The sequence below is a fragment of the Tiliqua scincoides genome, chromosome 12 (assembly GCF_035046505.1).
Source record: "Tiliqua scincoides isolate rTilSci1 chromosome 12, rTilSci1.hap2, whole genome shotgun sequence".
NCBI classification, from domain to species: domain Eukaryota; kingdom Metazoa; phylum Chordata; class Lepidosauria; order Squamata; family Scincidae; genus Tiliqua; species Tiliqua scincoides.
The window spans coordinates 2870646-2891681 of record NC_089832.1 but is presented as its reverse complement, the minus strand read 5'-3'; the positions used below and the strand labels follow the sequence as shown (position 1 = coordinate 2891681).

Here is a 21036-nt window from a genome sequence, read left to right as displayed (position 1 = left end):
TTCCCAAACTGGGTTGTGACCACTGGTGAGTTGCGACCTGATTTGTTGTAGGTCCCAAAACAGAGCCTCTAATGCAGTGGTTCTCACACGTTTAGCACTGGGACCCACTTTTTAGAATGAGAATCTGTCAGGACCCACCAGAAGTGATGTCATGACTGGAAGTGACATTATCAAGCAGGAAAATTTTTCACAATCCTAGGCTACAATCCTACTCACACTTACCCAGGAGTAAGTCCCATTTACTATCTTTGTTAAAAGAATACACATAGTAACTTGTTAAAAGTACAGGTCTGTAACATTTCCCCAAAAGCAGTCACATGCTATGGTAGCATCAAGTCTAATATATTAAAAATGAATGGGGACCCACCTGAAATTGGCTGGGGACCCACCTAGTGGGTCCCAACCCACAGTTTGAGAAACGCTGCTCTAATGTAAACACAGGTGATAGAAAGATCAGATAACTAATTGCCTCAAGCCCTGAGGCTATTCAGAAATCAGGTAGGTAGCTGTTAATGGCCCTGCAAATATCTCAGCTCCTTCAGTTTGCAAGCATGTGTAAATAATAGAGAGAGAAATGTTTGAATGTCTTTTTTTCTGGTTATTATTACTTACAAATAAAGTCTTTCTAAAGCTCCTTTAAAAAAAAAAAAGGTCTTGTAAACCTGGGTGGGTGCCGATAGAGTTTTGTTTTAAAAAGTGGGTCCCAGTGCTAGAAAGTTTGGGAACCACTGCTCTAGACCAGGGGTGCCCAAACCCCGGCCCTGGGGCCACATGCGGCCCTTGAGGTCTCTCAATGTGGCCCTCGAGGAGCCCCTAGTCTCCAATGAGCCTCTGGCCCTCCAAAGATTTGTTGGAGCCCGCACTGGCCCAACACAACTGCTCTCAGCGTGAGGGTGACTGTTTGACCTCTTGCGTGAGCTGTGGGATGAGGGCTTCCTACACTGCTTGCTGTTTCACGTCTGTGATGCAGTAGCGGCAGCAAAGGAAAGGCCAGCCTTGCTTTGTGCCAGGCCTTTTATAGGCCTTGAGCTATTGCAAGACCTTCATTCATTCATATAAGTTCATCTTTAATATATTCATTTATGTAAATTTATTCAAATTTTAAATGTAAATTAATTCTTTTTTTCCCCGGCCCCTGACACAGTGATGATGTGGCCCTCCTGCCAAAAACTTTGGACACCCCTGCTCTAGACCTTAGGGGAGCAGAGAGATGCTTGAAGTACTTGAGTGAGGCTTGCAGAAGGGCACCCAAAAGGTGACTGAATAGCAACATTTGGGTTTGTTGCCTGTTGGGGTGTGTAGTGGTGTGAACTATGCAAGCAGTAGGAAGGTGGTGCGCACCCTTCAGAGCGAGAGGGACTGTGGCTCTGTGGTTAAGCCCCTACTAGTGCCAGTTTGGGTCCCCGGTAGCGGCATCTCCGGTTAAGAAAAGGGTCTGGTAGCAGGAGAGAGGCAATCCTTTTGCCAGAGACCTGCCTGAAGGCTCCCAGCCAGCCAGTGGGCAACCCTAGCCAAGTTAGATCAGTGACCTGACTTGGCATAAGGCCGTGAAATGAGTTTCTTGACTTGAAACAATGAAAAATTTCAGGTCCTGCTGTGCTCCGGTTTTAAATTCTGTTTATTTTTGGCCTCTGTGATACTTCTGTGTTTGTCCCACCGCTGAAAACTGGAAATTCACCTTTTGCCACCCAACCTTTTAGCAGCACCAGACACCGGCTTGGTTTATGACCAAGACTGCGGAGGTCGTGGGATCCCAGCTGCTTAATTCGGGGGCCTTGCGTCTCTCACCATCTTTCCCCCTGCTCCGGGTCTCTTGATGTAGTGCTTAGTTTGCTTTTCGTAAAAGGAAGTGTCCGGCCCCAGATGTACGTCTTCTCCGAAATATACACATCTGCTGGAGCAGTTCCCACAGAGTGCTGCTTAAAAGGAGCCCTTGCCCGGCGAAGTTGCAACCATTAACTTGCCTGACTCTGTGTGTCAGAGTTGTTTATGCACGGCGGCTTGGAGAGGACAGCCCTGAGTTTGGTTGTAGTCATTATGTGAGATGCGAGTTGGACCTGCTGCAGTCTGAGAGTCTGGGTTGACTGACTGTGGCTGTTAGTTGTGCAAATTTATTATTATTATTATTATTATTATTATTATTATTATTATTATTATTATTATTAACAGTATTTATATACCGCTTTTCAACTAAAAGTTCACAAAGCGGTTTACAGAGAAAAATCAAACAACTGAATGGCTCCCATCCCAAAAGGGCTCACAATCTAAAAAGATGCAAAGGAACACCAGCAGACAGCCACTAGAACAGACACTGCTGGGGTGAGGTGGGCCAGTTACTCTCCCCCTGCTAAAAAAAGGAGCACCCACTTGAAAAAGTGCTTCTTACCCAATTAGCAGGGGTCTAATTTCTGTTCTTTATCACCAAACTCTTGCCTTGCTGCAGTGCTGTCAGGTGCAAATTTTCAGAGCAGTAGCAGCAGAATGTATATTTTACATATATTGTACATGTAATATATATACCATTTATATTTTAAAATGGGTGGGGGGAGCTTCCGGGAGTTCTCCCTCTACCTTAAATGAGAGCCATGCCCTGGCTCCAGGTACAATTTGCTTGCAGTCTTTATATGCATAACCCTCAAACCTTTAAGTATACATTTTGCCTGCTCCTTGGTTTCTGAAGAGACCCTGGTTGTTCCTGCTCGCAGGAAGTGCATCGGCTGCCCCCTTTGCTTGTCATACCTAATAAAGTCTCCTTAGATCTTAATTTTTCTACTCCGCTTCACAAAGTAATTGAAACTTCCTTTTTGTGGCAAGCTTCCTTTGCCCTTCCCCTCCCCCCCAGCAGCCCCCCTCTCTTTGCCGAAAAGTACATCTCACAGCAGTCTGTGAGTTTATGGAATGCTGCTGAGAAACATAGATGGGTTGACAGGAGTAGTCATTACCCGCCAAATGTTCGGTCAGGACTTTTGTGGTCGGGAGGTGAGGAATCATGCCTGGGTCTGCAAGCAGTTTCTTGAAACTGCAAACCCACCGATTTAATACAAAGAGCAAGTGGGTCTTAGGAGGGCATCTGCCGTGGCGTAGCTAGAAGGGGTGCAAAGCACTAAGTTTTGCAGGGGGCCTCACTGTGGCGTGTATGCGTATGTCTCCATTTTGCTTACCCCACCCGGAAGGGCTCTGAAGGGGAGGGCTGCTTGCACACCGCGGTGAGATCCTGCAAAACTTAGTGCTTTTCACCCCCTCTAACTAAGCCGCTATGTGTCTGAGCATGCAGACAAAAACTTTCGGGAAGGACAGCAAATCTCACTAAAGCCCCATACCTGTAAACAGGTTCAAGTTGAGGTGAAGGAATACCACATCTGGTCAGCTTCTTGCCTACTACATCTCGGTGGCCTGTAAAAACAGGCCAGGATTCCACTTTTAGAACATAGGAGTGCTGAGTGTGGATTTTGTTGTCGCTAAGTCAGCCTCGTGGCTGACCCAGGGCAGGCAGGAATCAAAAAGTCTGCCCTGAAATTAATTTCCAGGAAGAGGACGCTTTTTATAATGTAGACAATGCCAGCCATTGTTTTCCCTGGAGCTGAAACAAGTCAATTCTCCACTTATATGTAAATCCAACTGCAGTTAAGGGCCTTTTGTGTTGCAGTGAGATTTAATCTCTTTACAAGCTGAAGTCCAATATCAAGTTAATTTTTTTCTTGTTGGGAGAGAAAAAAGAGAGTGGGAGAGGTTTTGAAAATGTAAAGTGAGTGGTTTTGAAAATGTAAAGGAAGTGGGTTGCTTTTTCTTTGCTTTGCATAAAGATTGTCAAACTAAGCTATTTTTTTTTTAAAGGAACATCTTTTGCAGGTTAATGGGTGGAGACCATGATTAAGGCTGAAATGTGACCTCAAGGAATACAAGCCATGCAGAAGGAAAATCAGCTTGGCTTCTGCAGAAGGCTGTATACATTTGATTTATTAGACCAGTGGTTCTCAAACCACTTTTAAGACCAGTGGTTTTTAAGACCAGTGGTTCTCAAACCACTCTCAAACTGGTGGGCCCAGTTTTAGCACTGGGATCCACTTCTTAGAATGACAGTGTTTTGGGACCCACTGGAAGTGATGTCATGGGCAGAAGTGACATCATCAATTTAGGCTTCACACCCAAGCTACAATCAGCCAAAGGTCCCATTACACAGTGCTTTCCTGCTGTTATGTTGCATAGCTCAGAATTCAAATATTCCAGCTTGGAAGTCAAAGCAGAAGACAATCTTGGATCCTTCTCCAGCCACACAGCCCTCCTCCCTTCTCATCTATTCAGGGCAAAGCTCCATGGAGCCTGTCTTGCCCACCTGTGTTTTCAGCTCTGTATTTTCAGTGGCGGCTCACCTACGTGCTGCCCGATTCACCTGAAATTGGCTTGTGACCCCCCTGGTGCGTCCTGACCCACAGTTTCAGAAATGCCAGATTAGACATTCATGGAGAACAGGTCTGTCAGTGACTGCTGATCATGGTGGCGCTGTGTCACCTCTGGAGTCAGCAGGAATGTGACTCTGAATCCCAGTTTCAGGGGAGAAATGACAGGGGGGGGGAAGCCTGTCTTTACTGTCTGCTTATGGGCTTTCCATGGGCAGCTGGTGGCCATTGTGCAAATTAGGATGCTGGACTAGAGCCCTGAGCCTGATTCATTAGGGTTGTTCTTATGTCAAATGTACAACAGAAACCAGGATGGTATAGTGCAGTGTTTCTCAAACTGTGGGTCGGGAGCCAATTTCAGGTGGGTCCCCATTCATTTCAATAATTTATTTTTAATATCTTAGACTTGATGCTACCATGGGATGTGACTGCATTTGGGGAAATGTTACAGACCTGTCCATTTAACAAGCTACTATGTATATTCTTTTAACAATGATAGTAAATGGGACTTACTCCTCTGTAAGTGTGAGCAGTATTGCTAACTTGGACTGTGGAAAAAAGTTTCCTGCTTGATGATGTCACTTCCGGCCATGACATCACTTCCGGTGAGCCCTGACAGTCTCCTTCTAAAAAGTGAGTCCTGGTGCTAAATGTGTGAGAACCACTGGTGTGGTGGTTTGGGCTTAGATCGGTAAGATCCAGGTTCACATCCTGGATCAGCCATGTAAGCTGATGTGTGTGACCCGTGTGACTTCCTGTGGGCCAGTCACTCGCTCAGCCTCACCTGCGTCACAGTGTTGTTCCGAGGACAAAAGGAGGGGTGGAACTGTGGACACCGTCCTGAGCTCCTTTGAAGCAAGGGCAGTATAAGAATATGAAAAATAGTTAAGTGATAAAAGTAGCCAGATCACAGGCTGTGAGGTGAGTTAAGCTCTATATTTACCCACCCATCCTCTACATTGTTAACAACGGAGGCATTAATGATGCTCAGATAACGTTCTGGAAGACATCAGCCATGCTTTGGACATTCTGTCCTGCGCATGTGGTGAGATGCACATGTGTCTGTAGTCGCGTGACGGCCTGCGGGAGTCCAAATTGGCTCATGGTTACCGTTGAGTGGGTGCCTCATCTTAACAGCCGCTGCTGTAAATACTCATGACACTGAAAATTAGCCAAAGTTCTTATTAATGTGTTCCGCTGGGTTTTGAACAAGCGTTTTGTGCTTGACGTTTTTAGCACATTTGGTCTACCAGTGTGCTTTCAAACTCTGTATGGCAGGATGCGCGGTGGTGGTGGATACGTTTGGGTTCATGGAGGAAGCTGTTGAAGAACAGAAATTGGACCTCGCTTTGTCTCCTGTCCCCTCTGCATGTTGCCATTTTAAACACTTTGGCCGACCGTTCGGCAATCTCCTAATATAAATTGGTCTGTTGGAGGGGGTTGCCTGGAACCAGAGGTCAGAAGCCTGGAGGCGAAGGGAGGTCATAACCTTTGCAAAAGAGACAGGCATCAGGGGACGCTGGGATTTGTCTCTCTTTTAATTTTTTTTTAAAGGCAGTTGATTGCATGAAGGAATGTGGTAACAGGATTCAAAGGAAACATACAGAGCTAACGAGGATTAAGCCTAATTATTTGCCCTAGTTCTTGGGAAGGGGCAGGATGTGGGTAGGAAATGATGCTGTAGCAAGGGGGATCTCCGAATGGAGGCCCTCCACCCCCATGCACAGCTATGCGTGGAATGTGGCATTGTGAGAACACCATTATATTAAAAGAACGAGACACCAGCAGTTGCTTCCAATTTTGATGAAGCTTCTGAAAAATGCAGACTGGTTTGAAGTCACTTTCGATTAGTTGGCTTGTTCCAAGAAGTTTTAGGGAAGATGACTTGGGGGTCAAGAGTGTTCTGCTTTCTGCTGCTGGTGGTTTAATTTTATTTAAAATGGTGCGCACCCTTCCTTTCAGGGCGACAGCCCGTACAAGGCAGCTGGCAAACATGGAAGCAGTTAGAAGCAGCCAGTGAAAGAGAGACCAGATTGGGGCTAGAACCTGTTCAGTGAAGAGGCCTTCGCCAATCAGTGGGTCTTGACTGTGCCCTGAGAACAGAACAGGGAACCTGAGTTGAAACTCTCTCTGTGAGAGAAACTCTTGCTTCCCACCAATTGAATCTGAACCAGATAGGCTGGTTTTGTTGACCAGGGAGGCTAATATGGACATAGTCAGTCTCAGGCCATGTAGAGCCTGAAAAGTTAATACATTCGTCTCTTGGTAGCATGGTGTTGCTCTAGCAAATCTTTTAAACAATCCTGCATGTAGTAAACCAACAAGTCAGGGATGATACAGGGGAGCCCCTTTATCCGCAGATCCTGTATATGTGGATTCACTTATCCACGGATCAGGTCCACGTCCCTCCTGCACATTCCCTCTAGAGCAAGGGTGCCCAAACCCTGGCCCCTGGGCCACTTGCGGCCCTTGGGGGCTCCCTATCATGCCCTCGGGGAGCCCCCAGTCTCCAATGAGCCTCTGGCCCTCCAGAGACTTGCTGGAGCCCACGCTGGCCTGACGCAACTGCTCTCAGCATGAGTACGCCTGTTTGACCTCTCACCTGAGCTGTGGGATGAGGGCTCCCTCCACTATTTGCTGTTTCACGTCTGTGATGCAGCAGTGGCAGCGAAGGAAAGGCTGGCCTTGTTTTGTGCAAGGCCTTTTATAGCCCTTGAATTATTGCAAGACCTTCATTCATTCATTCATATAAGTTCCATCTCTAATAAATTCATGTATGTAAATTTATTCAAATTTGAAGTGTAAATTAATTCTTTTTTTCCCCGGCCCCGGACACAGTGTCAGAGAGATGATGTGGCCCTCCTGCCAAAAAGTTTGGACACCCCTGCTTTAGAGCTCCCCTCTAGAGCAGAGCTCCCCCTGCCTTTGGAAGGTTCTCTGGGCCCGGCAGAAGCCACAGATGTCCACCTGCAGCCTCTGCCAGACACTGAGAGGTGGAAGAAGTTACTTTCTAGGGTTTTTTTTTTTGTCTCTGAGGCTCGGTCTGGCCCTGGTAGAGGCCGTGGATGCACATCTGTGGCCTCTGCTGGGTTCAGACGACCCTCTGGAGGTGAGGAGAGCAGAGCTCGCCTCAACTCTGGAGGGTGGGGATAGGTGTCCCCTTGTATTTGTGAATTCAGGTATCTGCAAGGGGTTCTGAAACAGAACCCCCACAGATTCGGAGGCCCACCTGAACTGCGCTGAACCTCGTCTCTCTTCCCAGTGCCGAGTGCTTTTGTGTTGTAGTTCCCCCTTTTCTGTACAGGGAAACTTGTTCAAATATACCCTACATATTGCGAAGTGGACGCAGTCTAGAGTTGGACCACCCAACTGTATGCCATGTGTTTGGGCTTAGTTATGGTGTGTTGTAGGGGGGCAAGTTGTGTTTTCAGGACGGGGTGTCAAGGGAAAAGGGGGGAGAGGTGGCACGACAGAACCATCAAGGCACAGCAATGCTGAATACTTAGTGTTGAATCTAAGTGTTAAACTTAGTGAGTTTAATCGAGGTTTCTCCCCCCTGCACCCCCTTCCCATTCATTTGTGATGAGAAAATTTCCAACCGGCTCTAGCCAGCAGCTATTTAAGTCATTCATATTCCAGCTATGCTTGCAGGACTGGGCCCTTGGGTCGTAAAATGAGTATTTGCAGAGGGGAAACTTGGGCACGAATGAATGGGGAAAGCCAGGTTTCTCTTTTGTTTTTATTTATTTATTTATTTTATTTCCCCGAGCCGAATTAAGTTTCCTAATGTGCGTTTTGGCTGAAGCTCACGCAGGGGCATAAATCTCCCTTGCTGGTTTTCCCCCCCCCTCTTTCCCTCTGCAATAAATCCATGGGCCCTGAGCTGTCAGCAAGCAAAATGAAAAAGAGCAAAAAGAAATTAAGATCCAGACAGCCTTTGGTTGTGTGGGATATTTTAAGTGCATGCCAGAGAAATAATTAGAATTTCTTGTTTTGAGGCAGCCAGCTAGATCCTAGAAGGGAACCCGTCTATTCTTCGGGCCCAGGCGACAAACCGGCAGCTGAGTTCGCACTCGGCAGCAAAAAGCTTTGCTGAAAATAGTCTCCCCTCCTGTTGGCCTGGGCGGCACTCCTCTAAGGGCCTGTTTCTCAGCCTCTTGGCAGTCTTGCAAGAATTTGCTTCAGTTACGGGCTGCCGTAGTGGTTATCGGGAGGAATTTTTATTGCAAAAGCGACTGAAAAGAGATTGTTAACGAAATGGGAACGCGGACTTGGTGTGGCTAGCAACGGGGCCATAAGAAAGGCAGAGATGAGGGTTGCACTTCCTTGTCTACCTTTGCACCTCTGCCCACCTCCAGCAGTATTGCATTTGGGGTGGGGGACATGTTGGTTGTCACCTTGACTTAGAAGTTGTCAGGGCCGAGCTGTAGGCAACCATCAGGTGGAACTGGAGGGGGGGGTCGGTCAAGAGGGCCAGATCGGAGCCAGAGAGGGTCAAGACCAGAACCAGGTCTGGAAAGTCCAAACCGGAAGCTGTGTTAGTGCTTCCTGTTGGGGTGAGTCAGTGGATGCCCTGGACATGCGAAAGGGAGCTATGGGGGATGGCTGCACATTAAGAAAGGGGCTGGAGTGGTGTGTTTCCTGAGTAGCCGTCGCTGTTTTTGAACCTGTATCTGCTGCCGTCAACACCAATTTCCTTCATGGGCTTCTTTGTGTCCACCCTCAGATCAGAACTCTACATGCTACAGACTAGGAAGAAGACACCTGAGGGGGGACACTGCACTGTTGGCAACCTTCAGTCTCGAAAGACTCTGGTATCGCGCTCTGAAAGGTGGTTCTGGCACAACGTCTAGGGTGGCTGAAAAGGCCGATTCGGGAGTGACAATCCCTTCCACACTGGGAGCAAGTGCAGTCTGTCCCTGGTCTGTCTCCCTGGCTATGGGCCTTCCTTCTTTGCCTCTTTGCCTCAAATGGTTGGTTGGCAACCTTCAGTCTCGAAAGACTATGGTATAAGCCTACAGCACCCAGTATTCCCAGGTGGTCTCCCATCCAAGTACTAACCAGGCCTGACCCTGCTTAGCTTCCAAGATCAGACAAGATCGGGCATGTGCAGGGTAACAGTTGCTGTCTTTGCCTCAGTCTGTTGGCCAAGTGTCTCTTCAAACTGGGAAAGGCCATGCTGCACAGCCTGCCTCCAAGCGGGCCGCTCAGAGGCCAGGGTTTCCCACTTGTTGAGGTCCACTCCTAAGGCCTTCAGATCCCTCTTGCAGATGTATCGCAGCTGTGGTCTTCCTGTAGGGCGCTTTCCTTGCACGAGTTCTCCATAGAGGAGATCCTTTGGGATCCGGCCATCATCCATTCTCACGACATGATTGAGACAAACAAAATTATACAAGGAATGGAATAGTGATGTCCTTTTCCCTCTCACACAACACCAGAACCGGGGACATCCAGTGCTCAACTTTAGTGGGACTGTTAAAACAGACAAAATAAAATATTTCTTTCCCCAGTGTGTCATTAATCTGTGGAACTCCTTGCCACAGGCAGTGGTGATGGTGTCTGGATAAGATGCCTTTTAAAGGGGATTGGACAGATTTCTGGAGGAGAAGTCCACCACAGGTTACAAACCATGCTGGGTATGTGCAACCTCCTGGTTTTAGAAGTAGGGTATCTCAGAATGCCAGTTGCAAGGGAGAGGCCACAGAATGCAGGTCTCTTGTTTTCTTGTATGCTCCCTGGGGCACTGGTGGCCGCTGTGAGATACAAGAAGCTGGACTAGAGGGACCTTTGGCCAGATCAAGCAGGGTTCTTATAAGTTCTTAGATTTATTGACTAGCTTTTCAGCCCACTTGCCTCATCTCCCAAAGCTGGGGCATCAATCCTGCAGGAGCTGATGCCGAAAGACGTTTCTCAGGTTAACGCAAAGTGCTGCAGGACTTTTGCTGAACTAACAGGCGTTCCTTCCTGGAAAAGTGTGCTAATTAGCAGTGATGAGGGGAACCCTAATATCCCTTGAAAAGGAGACCACAAGTCTAGTGTGAAATTGGATTAGCCTGGGATATATTTTTTTTTGTTAGAGCTGCTTTCGCAGGAAGTCGTAAACCATTAAGGATGATGATACAGGCTGGTGCGTTGAGAGAAGAGGAAGGTATTTGGGGTTGAGGATCTCGGCAAGTGCTTCCTAGGAGGAAGGAAAGACGGCCTGATATTTCAGCACTGAGGCTGCAACCCAGCCCGCCCGTGGGAGGAACAGCTGCCCTGATGCAGTGTGTTTGAAGTCCAATAAGTCTTGGATCCAAAGAACACGTCACATTTGTGATGTAGTTAGAGCTGACGCACTTAGTGATGTTTTCTTAAGTAGAGGCTGCACAAGGGCTGGGGAGGTTTTGGTTCTCATCAGGGCTATGGCATGAGGAGGATAGAGGGCTTTTAACCCTTTGCCTTACTATGTTGCTGATCAGGATCACAGGCACCAGTTTCCTCTGGGGACAAATGCCAACCTCAGATGTTCCTGCTCTGTTCTGCTGGTGGTGGCAGCTGCAAATAATCTCAAATAGTGAAAATTGTGAGTCATAGTAGGAGCTCTCACGAGCAATTTCCTCAACAGTTGGCCAGATTTCACGCACCACCAAAAACCAAAATGTATCCTTTTCCTTCAAAAACTGCTACATTAGGCACAACTATTTATGCAGGTTTGATCAATCAACACTATTGATAAGATGTCTGTAGTGAGAGTCCTGCACGTTTCACGTTAGTGCAAAGTTTCTGAACTGTGGGTCAGCACCCACTAAGTGAGTTGCGAGCCAGTTTCAGTTGGGTCACATAGCACCTAGCTCAGCCTCGATTGAAAATACAGAGCTGAAAATACTGGGTGAAGAGCTGCCTGGCAGGGTGGTCTCCTGGTGGGAGAAAGGCCTGGTGCTTTGCCCTGAATAGGTGGGAAGATGGGACGCTGGAAAGGGGGAAGGGCTGTGTGACTGGAGAAGAATCTAGGTTTGTGTTGTGCTTTGACTTCCGAGCTGGAACGTTTGAATTCCGAGCTATGCAAAATAGCAGCACAAAAGCGCTGTGCATTGGCACCTTTGGCCAATCCTGGTTTAGGTTTGAAGCCTAAATTGATGATGTCGCTTCCAGACATGGCATCACTTCCTGGTTAACGATGCCACTTCTGGTGGGTCCTGACAGATCGCCATTCTAAAAAGTGGATCCCAGTACTTAAAGGTTTGAGAAGTACCGTGGTAGTGCATTTGATCCCCAGAGAGTACTTGCCCCTTTTCCATGCTTTTTTCATCCTGGAAGTGGCATGTTAGAGGTGGAGATTGTTATCCTAGATTGGTGCATAACTTTGGCCTTTCATGTTTTTTCAGGTGATCACTTGAAAGTCTGCCCCCAGGGCTACACGTGCTGCTCGCCCGAAATGGAAGAGAAATACGGCCAGGAAAGCAAGCACGACTTCAGGAGCGCCGTGGTGGAACTGAGCAGCAATTTGCAAGCCACCTTCAGCTCCCGATATAACAAATTTGATGGTAAGCACTATGGGCTTGTTTAGTCCACTTTGGAGGCTCCTAAAATATCTTTCCAAACTGCACGAGGACAGGTGAATGGGCTTGGCTTTTGTCTCTCCTTTCCCGGCCTGGACTCGGGGTGTAGCGTGACTCACAAACGGCAGCCGCAAGCTTAGAATGTTGCTTGGTTTTGCAGCCCAGTTTCACAGAAGTATTTGCTGATTAAGGGCACAATCCTAACCAGGTCTACTCAGGAGCAAGTCCTATTTTGATCAATGGGGCTTACTCTCTGGAAAGTGTGGTTAGGATTGCAGCCTAAGCCTCTTTAGTTGCCCACAAGAGGAGCACGACTTGTCACTCCGATTTAATTCTTTAGCAGCGCACTTTGCAATAAAATCTGGAACTTTTGCTCTTGCAGTTCCTCGAGGGCACCAGCTGGTTGTACCGTGTAAGAGTCCCTCCTTGGTTTTGCAGTGTTCAGTGCAAGCTGGAAATGCCATGATCGTGGCCCTACAGTAGTCCACAGGGTATCCACAGGGGTTCAATTCTGCCCCCCCCCCCCATACCAATATCTGTGGATACTGGAGATACCTTTAAAAATGTTTTTTAAAAAGTAAAAATCAGTAAGAAAATAACCTTCCCCACCTTCGTGCTGCAAAATCATGCTGTTTGCAAGTCTGCAGAGCAACCTTCTGTGAAACCAGAAGCTACGTCTGGGTTCTGCAGCCCCCTCCCTTGGCCCTGGCTTGCCCCAAAGACTACTCTGCAGCCTTGCAAACAGCATGATTTTTGCAGCGCAAAGGTAGGGAAAGCTCTTTTCTTGCTGTTTCATACTTTTTAAAAACAGCTGTTTTGTGCTTCAAAAAAAAACCCCTTTTTAAAGGGGACCCTCTTCTTCTATGGACAGTGAAATCTGCAGATGCCAGCGGATAAGGAGGGGCCACTGTGTGTTGATTCTCACTGTGGTGTTTTATACACTGCCCATCCAGTTGTTCTTGGGATTGATCCTATTGCGGCTGCTGCTGGTGTGCGACCTTGACAGAGCCAGAAAGCAAGTCAGTAGGTCAGGGTTGGCTGTTCCACAAGAACAGGGAGACTGTTCTGCTCAGAAGCTGCCTGGATCTAGAAGCTGCCAGGCTTCCCCTTCCTAAAGCATCAACAGAGCCTCGGTGTTTAATGTCGGAGAGCTGGTGTAGCTTTGCAGTGAAGAAACCGAGCTCAGGACTTCCCTAGTGCATCCTTGTTTCTGCCACGGGGCTGGCTGCTTTCTCTCTATCCTGGTCTCTCCCATCTGTGATGTGGGCACCATAATATTTACTGACCCCTGCAGAGTTCTTGTAAGGATGACATCAGGATGATACACGTTAAGCACTGTGGACACGCAGAAAGTGCTATACAAATGTTTGTTGTTGCCGCCGCCGCCGCCCATATACAAAGATGAGAAAAACCCAGCTGAACTGGGTCCAAGGCCCATTTAGTCCAACTTCCTTTTCCCACAGTGGTCAACCAGATGCCTCTGGGAAGCCCACCCGCGATAGTGGAAAGCAATACTCCTCTCCCGTTCCCCTCTGGAACATGTGTGGAGCACATGTTGGTTCTTTACCTTCTCCCTCCTAAGCAGGCCTTGTGCCTCCACTTGGACCGATTTATGGTTCTGGGATCCTGGAGGTGTCCTTGGACAGTCTAAACCTAGGGGCTGAGAGGCCATTCAGGTGTGGCAGTATGCTGGAACAAGGCACTTTCCTGGGTGGTGGTCTTGGGGCTTCTCAGCGCCCTGCTGGCTCCCCGTGGTCTCTAAAGGTGCTCAGACCAGTGGCAGGGTCATCTTCCTCCTCCAAGAAGGTCTCCTCGAGTTCTTGTCTGCTTCTGACAGGCAGGTGACAGAGCCAGACAGGTCTGTAGGAGAACAGAATGGGTGTGAGCCAGTGGTGTCGGTTTTCACTTCTTCTGCCTTTGGGGGAAGAGATGGGTCGCTGTTGAACCTCCTGGCAGGCTTTTCAAATGCCACAAATGATATAGACCTAGAAGCTATTTCAAATTTTGCAGCAAATGGAATGGGGAGGCCATTTGTGCAAGCGCAGAAAGTCCCTGTTGGCCAAGCTATTCTCTGACCCCCCCCCCCCACGTTTTTCTTTATGACCTTGTTGTTATAAATATGCAACATAGTTTCAGAGCAGCATTTGGGTTTTTTGATGTGGGGACCACAGTGTCTGGGGTGGGGGGTCTGTCCTTGACTGAATGAGAAGGGGGAGGGGTTGCTCAGCCCAGCTGCTGATCTCAACCTTGACATTTGCTCGGCCTTTGACATTTTCACTCTGCAAACAAAAAGGCAGGTTGAGCTCAAACCGCCCCCCCCTCCTAACAGTTGCTGTTGTAGAATGGGAGTGAATGGAAAGGGGGCAGCGTCCTTCAGAGGAAGAATGTGACCTCGGGGGCTGGTTGGCATTCTGCTGGAGTTGGGTCAAGGCTTTGGGGAAGGGCTCAGGCTCAGTGGTTAGAGCTCTCCTGCAGTGCAGACAGAAGGGTCCAATCTCGGTTCCTGGTAGTTCCAGGTGAGTTCCAGGTAGTTCCAGGTGAGGCACAAAGGGGCTGCTGGTCAGTTTAGACGGCTCTGCTGGGGTAGATGAACTGAGGGTGTGACTCAGGCTAAGGCCCCCAGCAGTGGAGCCCGTGCACTGTGTGCTGAAGATCCTTGCATCCATCCCTGGTCCTTCTGTTAGGAGGATTGAGTACAGTGGCCCGCATATCTGCAGTCTTGGCATCTTCAGATTTGAATATTCGCAGAGGCCAAGCCCACGACTAGCCTCAGAGACCTCCTGGATGTGGCCAGAAGTGCCTTCTAGTCATGCCCTGGAGGTCTTCTGAGGTGCGGGGAGGTCGTGCACAGCGTCCCATCCCCCCGTGCGCCTCCTGGAGGCTTCTGAAAGGCACTCCTGGTTGCCAGCACAGCCCACTTTGAATATTTCACTATCAATAGAATTTGGTGTCCGTAGGGTCTGGTTGGCAACCTTCAGTCTCGAAAGACTATGGTATAAGCCTACAGCAACCAGTATTCCCAGGCGGTCTCCCATCCAAGTACGAACCAGGCCTGACCCTGCTTAGCTTCCGAGATCAGACGAGATTGGGCACATGCAGGGTAACAGTGTGTCCTGGAACAGACCCCTCCCACCACCTCAAAATGTCAATTAGGCACAGCCAAGACCTCAGGCTGGTGACAGGAGGTATTGAGAAGCCCTCAGGATTTCTCCTGGCCTCTTCCATCCAGCATGTCCATTTCTATCTGTTTTTAAAACGCAGGGGACGTGTAAAATGAAACCTAGCAGAGACGTTGGGGGGGGGGGAGAGAACAGGAGCAAGCAGAGACCCCCCCCCCTGCTGGCTGCTGGGACGCTGTGGCTTTCCAGGGTCCAGGAGGAGCTAGAAGGCCTCTGCTCAAATTCTCAGGTGTTGAAGAATTCCTTTTTGGAATCCCTTTCAAGTTCAGAGGCCCCGATGAGAAATATTCCGAGCCGGGAGCCAAGGGTGGGGTCGGCTCATCTAACGTGGCTGCTGACTTTGAGGGTATATTTTAATGGCGGGGGTGGAGGAGATCAGTCTGATTTCTCCTTGCTTGAAGAGAGCTAAAGTTGCACTGGTGCATGTGCCCTTAAGCATAGAGGGTGGGCAGGGACAAGAGGAGACCCTACAGTCATGCTCTCCGATGGCAAAACCACCTTGCGGCGCTTGTGGAAATGCCCTATGGAAAAAGAAGACAGTCATTGACAAAGCACTGGAGAGGAGTGACATGGTTCAGAGAGAATGCTGCCCTGCTCTGATCGGATTCCTGTGCCACCTTTCCACTGCCAAAGGAGCACGCAAATTGGCTGGCATCACATGAAACAAAAACCCATAGTTCTTTAAATCAGTTCAACAAATGGATCTTGTATCTAAGCAAACAGGTCTCGACTTTTTTTTATTAATGAAAATAACCGAAAAACAGAGAGCCCTGGAACAACCAAACTGATGCCAACTACGTGAACAAAAAATGTTTTTAACTGGGCCATGGCAAATCGAAGAGGGCTGGTCTCTGCCCCAGAGAGCTTGCAATTGATAACACAGGCCAACACACATTTTGCTTCCTTAAACGTTACACTAATTCCTGGGTATATTTGGGGTGCCGATTCCAAAAATGTCATCCGTTTTGCCCTATCGCGTCCAGTTTTGGAGACACAGCATAGCCTCTTTAGTGAATGGTTCAAGCAGCTTCCTCATGTGGTAGCTTACACCATGGCTTCCTCATGAGGAAGCAGCTTGGACCGTTCACTAATGAGGCTATACAGTATCTCCAAAACTAGACGTGATAGGGCAAAACGAATGCCATTTTTTTGAATCAGCACCCCAAATTCATATCAAACCACCATAAAGTTTGGGAAAAACTTTTCTGACCCTCAATTTTTTAGGCCTGTGTAATTTGTTCAGGGGAAATGACAAGAGGAAAGCAAGGAAAATGGAAGCAAAGGGTAGACAAGGGAAGAATTTGTTATTTCAGCTCTTTGTGTATGTTCTTTGACTAGGGCAGCCATTTTCAACCACTGTGTTGTGGCACACTGGTGTGCCCCGAACGATCTCCAGGTGTGCCATAGGAATTTGGGAGAGAGTCATTTATCAGTAGGGCCATTGGGGGATGTGAGCACCCATTGACAGCAGTTTAGCCTTTTTAATTGTCAAAAAACTGATGGTGTGCCTTGACGATTTTAGTGCCTTGCTGGTGTGACATGAAATGAAAAGGGCTGAAAATCACTGGACTAGGGTATACAGTAGGTATCTGCTGTGATCCATTCCTGGACCTCCTGTGGGTACAGATTTCTGCAGGCAATTGAATCCGCGGGGAAGTTCTCAAGGACCTTCCGGACATGGAATACACTTCCAGTGGTGTCTGGAAGGTCCTTGAGGCGCTCCATACGTGGGGTCAGTACCCGCATTGAGTCAAGTCTGCAGGTGCCAAACGCACTGATAAGGAGGTCCCACTGTAGAAGGAGTTGTGGCAAAGGCTTCATGAAAAAGGGTGCCGAGGAAATTTTGAGGAACGTAAGAGAAGCAGATATCTTGGTAAGCAGTGTCCAGGCATAAGAGGCAGTGAGTGAGAAGAGAGAGGTGGGGGTTAGAAGCAGGTGGGCTTTGGGTGGTGGAGAATGCTGGACACCATCATTTTGGTGCTCGGGCAGTTGAGAAGAGCAACAGGATTTAATCCTTCCTCTGCCCCTGCCCTGCCAAGAAAAATGAAGTTTTCTCAGAGGCAGATAGACAGTTCGGAGACCCTCTGGCCCCAGGACGCTCCTAGGCTGCCGCAGGGGCCTTTTCCACGCGAAGTCTCTGACCCTCAGGTTTGTGCATTGCAACCTCTTAATCACTGGGGACTCTTCCTTTTTTTCCAGAGCTCTGCCTCTTGGCTCCTTCGAGGGCCACTGCCCCAGCCCAGGGTGTAACGTCTGAGGCTTGAGTTTCTCCGAGCTGTTGTGAGCAAGCTTGCTTCCTGTGCCGCTAAGTGCTAACATATGTTGGCCAAGTCCAAACAGCTCCGCGGCATTCGGGCAGCGCCTTCTTTCGCTTCCTTTCTCAGCCATGGATTCTGTACGTGTGCGACTGTGCTCGGTGTGTCGCTTTCTCAAGGCTTTTTGGGGGGGGGCCTGCACGAGGGATGGGGGGGTTGGGGAAGTGGTGGGACCTTTTCCTCAATCATGGGAAAGTTTGGTGTGTGGAATTGCGGTAGCTGATTTGCTAACAGCAAACAGCTCTTGAAGCAATTTAATCCGGCCCCCAACAAGCCTAGCAAATGTAATCAAGACTGTGGCCAGCAGATGCCCAGGACCACTTCTTAAGAGCATTACTCTGTGCACCAACAGATATGGCAAAGGAGGGCAGGGTGTCTTTCGAAGACACCTGCACAGGTAGAAGCTGGGTGTTTGTTTGACATGTAACTTTCTTTGTAATTTTAATGTTTAATTCTGTTCTGGGAAAGTGGTTTTGTGACCAGCGCAAAGCTCTTCTTTGAGAACTGGTAGACATGTACTGTGGACATGTGCTGTGGACTCCTTACCATGGACTCGGCACCTGCAGATTTGGGTGTCTGCAGATGCAGAGCCCGTGGCTGGAGAGCCTCAGATAACCTTCTGAACAGATCCGGAAGGCACTTCATGTTTGCGCTGGAGACTTTTCGGTCATATCCGGAGGTGTTTTGAGGTGCGGGGAGGCCTCAGAATACCTCCTGGATATCTCAGAACATCTGGATGTGACCAGAAGTTGGGACACAAACCCAAAGTGCCTTTGGTTACGTTTAGGAGGCCTTTTGAGGAGGCCAGGAGGCTAGGTGCAACCTCCAGAGGGTCGGGCACAACCCCAGGTAAGTAATTGCTATGCTGCACACCTCCATCTACTTATCCACTGAATTTGGTATCTGCAGGGTGTCTTGGAACAGATTTCCCACGGATACTGAGGGTGCACTGTACTGGTATTGGTTGACATTCAGATCAGCTAAAATAAAGCTCTGGCCCCTCACTTTCAGCAGGTCATTCATTCATTCATTCATTCATTTAGAGGATTTTTATATCGCTTTTCTAAAAGCCCAAAGCGGCAGGTCATATCCACTGACCATTGCTTCCCAAAGAATGCAAGTCAGGCGCATCCTTTCCTGTGGCGGGGTAGACACCCATGCCTGCTGGATATGCTATGGTTTTTGTGCAGTTGCAGGCACTTGTACTTCTCGACCTGGTCCGTGTGCTGAATGTCAAACAAACAGGGCCGTTTTTCCAAAGCAAACTGAGAAGTTGTGCAAGTTACGAATGCTAAGGATTCAAGGGACTCCTGCCTTCCAAGGAGCTGGGCAAAGACTGGCCTGTGAAAAAATGTTTGCATTCAATGGGGAGGGGATTGTCTTCTCCCCCCCCCCCCGAAAATCCATCAAAGTGATGATTTAACGAGGGCTGATTTGTGTGCCTTGTGTCTGTAAAACACATGCCTTTACAATGCTGTAGAACAAGAAACTAATCTCTAAATGTATAACTTTTGTTTGAGAACAAGTTGGGCTTCCAAGACAAACGAAAGGTGTTAATTCATTTTGTCCTTCAAACTGTCAAGATAGGAGACAGGCCTCTGGCCATTTTTTTCAACCCTTCAAGGTCAGAGGGGTTATTCCTGGGCCACCCAGCAGCCCATTAATCAATGGGGTCTTTGGCTTCTGCAAGTGAGTGAATTAATATCTAACTTGAGAAGTGGTAGCAAACTCTTGTCTTTTCTTTGTAAATGGAACTACAACATTGAGGCACTGTGAGAAAGAACAGGGGCACTCCTTCAGACCACATTTAACTGCAAATTTCTCACCTGTCTTTAGCAGATCGGGGGCGGGGTTGGACGTTTCTTACATAAACTGATAGGCTGCCTTGTGGGTCACCTAGGACAGTGTCCGAAAGGCTCCGGAGGGGGGACCTGAGGCAGATAAAATTACACATGGAATAGATAGAAGGAAGTTCTTTTCCTCTTTGCACATCACCAGAGCCAGGGGACATCCACTAAAATTGAGTCTCTGTACAGTTAGAACAGACAAAAGAAAATATATGTTTACCCAGCGTGTCGCTGATCTGTGGAACTCCTTGTCACAGGGTGTGATGACTGCACCTGAAAACCTAGTTGCCTTTAAAAGGGGATTGGACAGATTTGTAGTGGAAAAGTCCATCACAGGTTATGAGCCATGATGAGCCTATGCAACCTCCTGGTTTTAGAAGTGAATGCTGGCTGCAAGAGAGTGCCACCAGGATGCAGACATCTCGAGGTCTTGTGTGCTCTCAGTGGCATCTGGTGGGCCACTGTAGGATCCAGGAAGCTGGACTAGATGGACCTTTGGGCTGATCCAGTGAGGCTCTTCTGATGTTCTTGTGTTCAGAGAAAGTGGTACAGTATTTTTCAATATTAAAATGCAGTGGTTGAGAAAACACAAAATAGCAGTCATATAGTTGGTTGTTGGCATCCTTCAGTCTCGTGGTTCTGGAACAGAGTGTCCTCTCCAGTGCGCGAAGCCTGGGTGAAGTAGGTATGGAGGATAGGCTGTTACCCATGCAGCAAATCCCCCCTCTCCACATCACTGAAATGGTCCAATGGAAAGGCAGAAGCCAATATGGTTGGTTCCAGCGGCGTCGCAGGAGTTGCCAGAACGTGACTGTGTTCAGCCATGAACTGCCTCCGGCTCTGGATTTTGCCTGGAGGTTGACTCCTGAAGCCTTTTCCATAACGGGATGTAGCCACAAGGCAGTGGAGGTTTGGGATCAGAGTTTTCCTTCTCTCAGATGAGCTGCCTTCCCAGGTTATCGAGTCCCATCTACCCGGTGGCTGTTTAGTCGCCTCTTACAACAAGTACAGCCAAACTGAGGGCCTATTCTTATCCCCCAGCCCCCAGGAGTTGGTAAAACCAGGAGGTCTGGTCTAGAGGTAGAGCCTCCATTTGCCTGAAGATAACATCCACAAGGTTGCCAGTTCGAGGCCACCGGCACCGTGTGACCTCGAAGCAGCTGACAAGCTGAAGCCGAGCTATTCCATCTGCTCTGAGCGGGGGAGGATGGAGGCCAGGATGGAGGCCAGTTCAGAATGAAACATCTGAATTTTTGTGGCTCTTGAAAGACAGAGCCTTCTTTCAATTGTAAAAATCCCTACGGGGATTTAAATAAGCCTGCCTATGTAAACCGCCTTGAATAAAGTCTTGAATAAAGACAAAGAAAGGCGGTATATAAATACCTGTATTATTATTATTATTAATAAAACCAAGTTAAATGGTAAAATGTTAATTGTGCAGCCAGTTTCTATGTACTGGAAGGCTTGGGTAAAGAAAAACTTCTTTGCCTCGAACTGAAAGGACAGCAGGGGTGGCAGCAGATTTCTCTGGGGAGAGCAGTCTACACCCAGTGCAGCCCAACTGAGAAAGTCTTTTCGCCAGGTGGAGGTGAGGGGATTCAGAGAAGGATCTCTGATGATGAATGCCAAGTTTGGGCTGCCCCATGTGGTCGAGGGGAATCCTTGAAGTACCGAGCTCCTGAACCGATCTGCTTGACAAAATGGGCTAGTGTGGTTGATAGTAATTTGCACTCAGGGAGACCCCTTAATGTGCCAGT

At 48.3% G+C, this 21036-nt stretch overlaps 1 protein-coding gene and 1 pseudogene across 1 annotated transcript in view; one reads left to right on the top strand and one right to left on the bottom strand.

Moving 5' to 3' along the window:
• Positions 1 to 21036, top strand: part of GPC4 (glypican 4) — a 73287-nt gene that overhangs the window by 24215 nt on the left and 28036 nt on the right. The window contains exon 2 of the mRNA XM_066640008.1: positions 11765 to 11923. Coding sequence (XP_066496105.1) covers positions 11765 to 11923 — 159 coding nt within the window. The remainder of the gene's footprint in view (positions 1 to 11764; positions 11924 to 21036) is intronic.
• On the bottom strand, positions 9410 to 9526 carry LOC136663469 (5S ribosomal RNA; annotated as a pseudogene).